Source organism: Lethenteron reissneri, chromosome 66, assembly GCF_015708825.2.
Source record: "Lethenteron reissneri isolate LAM-NWPU_2019-01 chromosome 66, ASM1570882v1, whole genome shotgun sequence".
NCBI classification, from domain to species: domain Eukaryota; kingdom Metazoa; phylum Chordata; class Hyperoartia; order Petromyzontiformes; family Petromyzontidae; genus Lethenteron; species Lethenteron reissneri.
Window position 1 is genome coordinate 901,553 of NC_083844.1, and position 8,924 is coordinate 910,476.

The 8,924-nt window shown below is 51.3% G+C and overlaps 1 protein-coding gene across 2 annotated transcripts; it reads left to right on the forward strand.

Annotated features, from left to right (window-relative positions):
• Positions 1-227: 227 nt before the first annotated feature.
• On the forward strand, positions 228-6,777 carry LOC133359810 (histone-lysine N-methyltransferase PRDM7-like). 2 transcript variants are annotated; one of them, XM_061578344.1, is made up of 3 exons: positions 228-313; positions 2,856-2,985; positions 6,236-6,777. In XM_061578344.1, exons 2-3 carry the CDS (start codon positions 2,865-2,867, stop codon positions 6,472-6,474), a joined length of 360 nt encoding a protein of 119 aa, XP_061434328.1. In that variant the 5' UTR covers positions 228-313; positions 2,856-2,864; the 3' UTR covers positions 6,475-6,777. The 2 variants fall into 2 exon arrangements, with proteins under 2 accessions (XP_061434328.1, XP_061434329.1); XM_061578345.1 differs by lacking the exon at positions 228-313 and having other exon boundaries at positions 2,855-2,985.
• The last annotated feature ends 2,147 nt before the right edge of the window (positions 6,778-8,924 follow it).

Genomic DNA, 8,924 nt, shown 5'->3' on the forward strand with positions numbered 1-8,924 from the left:
TCCCCCCCCACCCCCACCCCCCACTCCCCCCCACTCCCCCCCACCACCAACCGCCGCCATTGGCCACTGAGTGACGGTGACGTCACCACGGCGCCTGTGCCAGGCTGGGTGCACTTCGAGGCTGCCGCGTGAAGTGTCGACGGCTCGACACTGAGGTGGTGACGTCACGCGAGCGTTGTGTTTAACGATTTAACCACGTGACGATATTACGATATTAGCGTAAAGATATGAACATTAGCTGAAGTGATGTGAATACGTTCGGATTACCTCAAGTAATGTTACATTTACCTGAGGTGATGTTACCTTGCCTGAGGTAAAGTTACCTCGCCTTCCATTGCATTTCGATTACCTTACCCTGAGGTAATAATCACGCGATAATTGTGTTTACCGATTTAACTACGTGAGAATATTACGATAGGGTCATTAGCTGAAGTGATGTGAATACGTTAGGATAACATCAAGTAATGTGTGGTGCCACAGCGACGGGGCCGCTCTGCCGAGCCAGGGAGCCGCCCGGCTTCCCCCACCGCACTGCCCCCAATCACCCGCCCCACATAAGCACACACCCGCACGCATCCCCCCCCCCCCCCCCCATAGAGCTGGAAGGGAAGGTTACCCGATCGACCGGTTTTTATCCGAGAGACCCTTATCGGGATTAATTCTCACGGTTTCCGGCGATCAGGGAATTGGATGACCTCCCCCGTGCTACGTGGTACCGCGGCGCTGCTGCCGGCCTTAATATGGTATGGTCGCGGCGTGGGGCATTCGGCCACCGCGGTTGAGGCGCATTTCCCCCCACACACACCCCCACGAGTCGACGGGGCAAGCAGGGGAGGCACGGGACAGCATGAATAGCGGGGTCACAGGGGCTGTTGCGCATAGTCATGGAGGGTTGGGATAATTGCGCTTGAGCGCGCAGGCCCCATTGTTAGGAAGGGTAAGGGAGTAATTAGGATTTACGCCTTGCACGCAGCACACTGATTAGCATATCAACAGCGCCTGGGGACTGCCGTGCGCGGGCTTGGGGTGCACGAGCCCATTGTTCAGCGCAGCATCCCCTTTGGAGGTAGGGAGGATAAATAGAGGAGCGCAGAGGGGAAATCGCTCTCTTACTCCAGCGCCAGGCGACCAGACGCAGCTCGAGCCAGCGACCCGAACGTCCGTGCGACGCACCGAGGCACGCGGTTAACAGAAGGATCAGCGGACCGCCGTGGACACTTAACAGTGAGTAAGAAGGGGAATTAGAATCATAGCCGATAAATAGGGAATAGGTACAGGTTTAGTGGAATAGGCCAGCCTCGTCGACTCACTGATTCAACATCAATTCGCAGGTGGCATATAATAAATCATTAATAGCGAAGCGTGGTCTCGCGTGATCTTGTCGTGCAGTGTGAGCGTGTGGGGGCGCTGTGTGCACAGTGGTTCGCCACGTGAGTGAGCGCTGCGCGGAGCTGAGCGCGCGGGTTGCGTGTGGGGACGCGTGTGGTACTGTGTGTGCGTAAGCTCGCGGCGTGTGTAATCGGCGTACCCCAGGTGCGCGATTGTAACGTGAGCGGCCAGCGCGGCGCAGAGAAGCGCAAGAGTGAGTGCCGTACAGAGCTGTGTGTGGGGGTGTGCGCGTACGTAATTAACCATGCCTGCTACGCGGACCCGCGGTGGAGTGGAACCCTCGGGCGACGGCTCCCACACCATGGGTGAGGAACTTAGCAGCGGTTCGCTTAGCAGCGGGGGGGCGATTGATGATGCTAGCCCGGCCGTTAGCATTATCGAGGGAGGGATTTCGGGGGCTAGCGACCCCTACAAATGCTACATTTACCTGAGGTAATGTTACCTCCCGCGAGGTAACTTACCTCGCATGAGGTAAAGGAAAAGTTACCTCACCTGAAGTAATTTTACTTCACCTAATGTAATGTTACCTCGCATGAAGTGAAGTTACCTCATCTGAGGTAAAGTTACCTCACCGGTGACGATTTTCTGAACCGGTCCTGGGCCTCATCCCCTAGGTCGACTCGGCCTCAAATGAGTTCCTGGTGTAGCGGTGTGTAGTGAACATCGCCACTGGGGAGACAAAGGCGGCCGGGCGTGGTGCTGGCCACCCACCCCCCCCTCGTGTGTCGTTCCGGCCTTCATAGGCGCCGCTACTCGCTCACAGCGCTTGACCCGACAGTCTGTTAAGGCCACACGGGGGATCTTAGTCTCGTATCCCTGTGACTCTGTCTCCGTGTGACTCTGTCTCCCTGTGACTCTGTCTCCCTGTGACTCTGTCTCCGTGTGACTCTGTCTCAGTGTGACTCTGTCTCCCTGTGACTCTGTCTCCGTGTGACTCTGTCTCCCTGTGACTCTGTCTCCGTGTGACTCTGTCTCCGTGTGACTCTGTCTCAGTGTGACTCTGTCTCCCTGTGACTCTGTCTCCGTGTGACTCTGTCTCCGTGTGACTCTGTCTCCCTGTGACTCTGTCTCCGTGTGACTCTGTCTCCGTGTGACTCTGTCTCAGTGTGACTCTGTCTCCCTGTGACTCTGTCTCCGTGTGACTCTGTCTCCCTGTGACTCTGTCTCAGTGTGACTCTGTCTCCCTGTGACTCTGTCTCCGTGTGACTCTGTCTCCGTGTGACTCTGTCTCCCTGTGACTCTGTCTCCGTGTGACTCTGTCTCCCTGTGACTCTGTCTCCGTGTGACTCTGTCTCAGTGTGACTCTGTCTCAGTGTGACTGTGTCTCCGTGTGACTGTGTCTCCGTGTGACTCTGTCTCCGTGTGACTCTGTCTCCCTGTGACTCTGTCTCCGTGTGACTCCATCTCCGTGACTGCGTCTGACCGTCGTCCGCGTCTCGTCCCTCCGTGTCTCTGCGCCTCAGCAGCAGCAGGAGATGGGCGACTTCCGAGACATCAGAGGCTTCTTCACCAAGGCCGAGTGGAGCGATCTGGCCGAGTGCGAGAAGCGGCGCTACAGGAACATCAAGCAGAACCACGCCGTCCTGCTGAACCTCGGTGGGTACGGCAGGCCGAGCCTCTTCGCAACTAAACTAATTGTCGCAGTGATTATAATGATGAGACCAAGACGTCGTAGCAGAGTGGCATGCATGGGGCGCCATGATGGCGAGATGTTAACTAACTCGCCTGGTCTACATGAGGTCGTGGGTTCGATGGCGACCCTGACGATGCCTGTCATATATCTGGAGTCTGCGTGTGTCTCTCCCTGGTGAGATATTAACTACCTCGCCTGGTCTACAGGAGGTCGTGGGTTCGTTCCCGACCCTGACGATGCCTGTCATATATCTGGAGTCTGCGTGTGTCTCTCCCTGGTGAGATGTTAACTACCTCGCCTGGTATACAGGAGGTCGTGGGTTCGATGGCGACCCTGACGATGCCTGTCATATATCTGGAGTCTGCGTGTGTCTCTCCCCGGTGAGATGTTAACTACCTCTCATGGTCTACAGGAGGTCGTGGGTTAGAGCCCGGTCCTCCGGTTTTTGCTCCACTTGTAGAATCAACATCACGCGTTTAGAGTATTTGTCTGCTGCTATAAATGTCCACGTGGTAAGCCACTTGGTTGAGCTGTCATTTGTGGCAGCCAGGTCGCTTCTGAAGAAGGAGCCAATAGCTCAGTGGACTTCACCTGGTGAAGTAAAAATAGATTTAGTTTTAGTTTAATGATTTGTTTACCTTTCCTCTACTTTGCACGCCTATCGTGTTTGTGTTTTGTGTTGTAACTTTCTGACCCCGTGCCCCCTATGGGACATCTATGAAAAAGAGCTTCATAGCTCATCGGATTCATAATTCTAGTCACGTAGGTAAAAAATAAAATAAAAATTAATCAAAGTAAAATTAAAATTTATAAAAGTACTTTTATTAATTTAAATTTTATTTTTTACCTACGGATTCATAATGTTGGAGAGTAAACCCACAACATTTACAAAAATAGTTTATTTTGACTTAAAACTTTCGTGACTGCAGGAATTCATATTCTTTGGTTCTTTCGATAAAGTGACGTAGATAGAAAAACTAAAATAAAAATAAAGTGAATAATAAAAATGATAAAGCACTCATGTATAATCAAAACTTTTGAGTTATAAATTAGTCTTCTTGGTTCTTTCGGTAAAGTCACATAGAAGGGAAAAAAAAAACATAAAATACAATTATTAAAATACAATTTTAATGTTTTCTTTTTAATATTTTATTATTTCCCTTCTACGTGACTTTACCGAAAGAACCAAGAAGATGAATCCCTGCAGTCACGAAAGCTTTAAATTGAAATGTATACATTAGTGTTTTTTAATGGAGCAGTCTAATTAGTGTCTTATTTTTATAATTTTTTATTCACTTAATTTGTATCATTTGAACTGCCTCTATTGGGAGGGTTTCCACATAACCATGAGATCTTTTAACAATCTCCGTGACAAGAAAGTTCATCTGATCGAGTCACTCACATTTCTGAAGAGATGCCGTGACTCTAACGTAATACCGATCTCATTGACACTGATTTCTGCTGCAGTCACATCTTCCAATGCCAGACGAATTTTGTTCAGGGCGAGCTTGGCCCTGATCTCAGAGAGAATTAGACTGCTCCATACTGAACTAGATCATGTAGACAAGACACTCTTGAAATCACACTTAACATTGATGGGAAAAATGTCGACATCTGATTGGGAACATGTAGATAACATGACCGCTTAATCAGCCACTACAATGTCAGCGAAATGTAAAGATCTGATTTTCGAGTTCAACCTCCTTTCTAACAAGAAACCAGATCCACACGTTAAAAGGTTAGACGTTGACAAGGTTGTTATTAATCTGAGTAATAGCCCAATGTGCGATGGTCTAGAGTCGGTTTTGGCTAAAGGGTTGAACTTCTTAGTCACCCCCAAACACATTCCAGTGGATGACGTTATTGCCCAGGTCGATGTCGCTCTTAAGGGTTTGGGGCGCATCGCTGCAGACGTTACAAGATCTGAAATTGCTGCAACCCTCAAAAGCGCTAAGATACCAGTCAGCAACAGCAGTGAGGATGAACTTTTTGTGGTTTTTGATTATTTTTATTCACTTTATTTTTCTATCTACGTGACTTTGCCGAAAGAACCAAAGAATATTTACAAAAAAAATTCTTTTGTGTGTGTGTAATTTGTTTACCTTTTCTATACTTTGCACTCCTATCGTGTTTACTGTATTGCTTGGGGTTATTGTAGCAGCCAAATAATATAAATGAACGTAGTAGCGGTACACCGTTGCGCTGTATGAAATAATCATCACATTTTTGGCAAAAGTTATTTATTTCCTCGCGATTCGAGACCCCAGACAGAAGGATATTTTGGGGTGGTGGTGGTGCGTCAAAATCAGTTGTCGTGATGCCAAAGCGGTGGGAAGACGGAACGTGACATGAGCAGCACTGAACACGAAGCTTCGCAGTCTGTTGCCGTACAGCGGCGCCCAGTCTGATGACGATCGGCTGCTCCGTGCTCCAGTGGCAAGATTGGACTCCTCGTGCCCCTAGAGACTCGGTCGGACGGTGCCTCGATACGACTCGTGGTGTCGCCACCGCACGTTCGGAATGGGGGACGCGGCTGCTGAATCTGAGTGCAACTTCTGATGGAGAGTCCTGCAGCTCACTCAAGGGGCAACGGCGACATCGTCGGGACTATGAAAAATAAGAATCGGTTTTACTCTTTATGGGAATGAAACAGGAGGTGTTAAGATGTTCAAACACCAAATAGATTATAGCTTTTGCAAGGAATCAGGTTACTGCATTAACCACGCGTACTGAACACTGCAAACAAACACTCTCTGATAACATTTAATCATTGTCTTTGATACTGATTGGTCTACCCCAGAGACAGCCTTCTTCATGGCCTAGTCTCACCAGTGTCAGACCAGAGAACAACACCAAAAGGCGACCAGTACAAAGACAATGCAGTGTCAAGAGCATTTATAGCTCGGGGTGAGTAGCTATATCATTGGACCTTTTTGCCAGAATCAAAGTATAAAAAATAGGAATCGGTTTTACCCTTTCTGGCAATAAAACAGGAGCTGTTAAGATGTTCACACACCAAATAGATGATTCCTTTTTGCAAGGAATCAAGTTACTGCATTAACCACGCGTACTTGTGTTGAACACGCAAACAAACACGCTCTGATAGTAATCACATCATCAGGACTGTGTTACGAGGACCCGTTGTGTTGCTATGCTGCACCGGTGTACCGCCAATACGTCCAAATAACAATGACCGCCTGTCTCCTTGCGCAGGGATGAACCCGGCCCAGCCCGAGTTCATGCGCGCACGCGGCAAGCGCAGGGCGAGGGGGAATGGAGCGGAGTGCGGGCGGTCGAGCGACTCCGACGAGGAGTGGACGGGGAGGAGGAAGAGGAAGGAGGTGGCGATGCACGGAGGACGAAGAGGCGGAGGCAAACGTAAAAGGGCGCTTGCAGACCGTGCAGAGACCCCCTGTAGACTTACACAGAGACCCCCTGTAGACCCACTGTAGACTCACACAGAGACCCACTGTAGACTCACGCAGAGACCCCCTGTAGACTTACACAGAGACCCCCTGTAGACTCACACAGAGACCCCCTGTAGACTCACACAGACACCCCCTGTAGACTCACACAGAGACCCCCTGTAGACTCACATAGAGACCCCTGCAGACTCACACAGAGACCCATGTAGACTCACACAGAGACCTCCTGTAGACTTACACAGAGACCCCCTGTAGACTCACACAGATACCTCCTGTAGACTCACACAGAGACCCCATGTAGACTCACACAGAGACCCCTGTAGACTCACATAGAGACCCCCTGTAGACTCACACAGAGACCCCCTGTAGACTCACGCAGAGACCCCCTGTAGACTCATGCAGAGACCCCTGTAGACTCACGCAGAGACCCCCTGTAGACTCACGCAGAGACCCCCTGTAGACTCATGCAGAGACCCCTGTAGACTCATGCAGAGACCCCTGTAGACTCATGCAGAGACCCCCTGTAGACTCACACAGAGACCCCCTGTAGACTCACACAGAGACTCCTGTAGACTCACGCAGAGACCCCCTGTAGACTCACGCAGAGACCCCTGTAGACTCACGCAGAGACCCCCTGTAGACTCACACAGAGACCCCCTGTAGACTCACACAGAGACCCCCTGTAGACTCACGCAGAGACCCCCTGTAGACTCACACAGAAACCCCGTGTCGACTCACACAGAGACCCCCTGTAGACTCACAGAGAGACCCCTGTAGACTCACAGAGACCCCCTGTAGACTCACGCAGAGACCCCTGTAGACTCACACAGAGACCCCCTGTAGACTCACACAGAGACCCCCTGTAGACTCATGCAGAGAACCCTGTAGACTCGCTTGATGAAGCTGGTTGTAATCACCAGCGGAACCAAGTTAAATGCCCGCTCACGGCCAACACCAGTGACGACGATCCGAACCGGTCCTGAGCCTCCCCTAGGTTGATTCAGCGTCAAAATGAGTACCCGGTGCAGTGGTGTGTAGTAAACATCACAACCGGGGAGACAAAGACGGTCGGGCGTGTTGCTAGCTGCCCATCCCCCCGTGTGCCGTGCTGGCCTTCGTAGATGCTGCTTGCTGACAGCACTTGACCGCAACAGTCTGTGAAGGCTACACGGGGCATCTTTTTAATTGTGGACCGAGTTGGCACAGTCGTGGGCACAGGTGGTGCATCTGGCAGTCATCTCAGTAAACCCATGGCACCTGCAGGGTCCGTCTCGTGACCTTCTGCACCTAGCCTGGCACAACAGTCAACCCATGGCATGGCACCTGGTTCTGTCCTGTGACAACAGTCTGTTAAGGCGGCACAGGGGAGATCATTGACTTTTTGGTAAATATGTGAGTGAGTAAATGTTTGCATGCGTAAATACGCGTGTGGGTGTGTTCACACGTGTGTGTGTGTTAATGCATTTCCGTGTGTTCACACGTGTGTGCGTGTGTTAACGCGTGTGCATATGGGGAGCGGTAGTGTAGCGGTTAGCGCGCTGTGCTATGAACCCGGCGACCCGGGTTCGATTCCCGCTCACGGTCAACACCAGTGACGATTATTTGAACTGGTCCTGGGCCTCCCCTATGTCGGCTCAGCCTCAAATGAGTACCTGGTGCGGTGTGTAAACATCACCACTGAGGAGACAAAGACGGTCGGGCGTGGTGCTGGCCACCCACCCCCTCGTGTACCGTTCTGGCCTTCATAGGTGCTCACTAACAGCACTTGCCCCTACAGTCTGTTAAGGCTATACGGGGGATCTTTGTCCTTGCATATGTTCATGCGTATCCGTGTGTTCACACGTGTGTTCACGTGTGTGTGTTCACGTGCGTGCTTGTGTTCACGTGCGTGCGTGTGTTCACGTGTGTGTGTGTTCACGTGTGTGCGTGTGTTCACGTGTGTGCGTGTGTTCACGTGCGTGCGTGTGTTCACGTGCGTGCGTGTGTTCACGTGCGTGCGTGTGTTCACGTGCGTGCGTGTGTTCACGTGTGTGCGTGTGTTCACGCAGGAGGAGGCAAGGGGGCTGCTTCACGCTGGGCCACCGTGGGAGAGTCTCACGCGAGGGCAGCTCCCAGCAAGCGCAAGGTCTCTGTGCACAGCGCACGGCACTCCTCTCGTTACAGCTGCTGCTACTGTTGTTGTTGTTGTCTTTAGTTTGTTGTCCTTCCCCCGCACCTCCCATTAGCGAGGTTGGCTACGTACGGTGCCAAAGAAATTCAGCGTACATACATACTACTAGACACTGCTATAGCAGGGACGTGCGGTCAGGGGAGGCAGGCGAGGCAGAGCCTCACCTGTCATATACTCCAATGAAAATAGCTGTTAGGGGCCGTCCATAAATGACGTCACGCGATTTTGAACAATTTTTGACCCCCACCCCCTCGTCACATGGCGTCACAAAAAGTCAGACCCCCCCTCAAATATGACGTCACAAAGC

Coding starts and splice junctions, on each gene's coding strand:
- LOC133359810 (XM_061578344.1), top strand. CDS start 2,865: ATGGGCGACTTCCGAGACATCAGAGGCTTCTTCACCAAGGCCGAGTGG. Junction 2,986..6,235: donor CGCCGTCCTGCTGAACCTCG/GTGGGTACGGCA, acceptor CTCCTTGCGCAG/GGATGAACCCGGCCCAGCCC.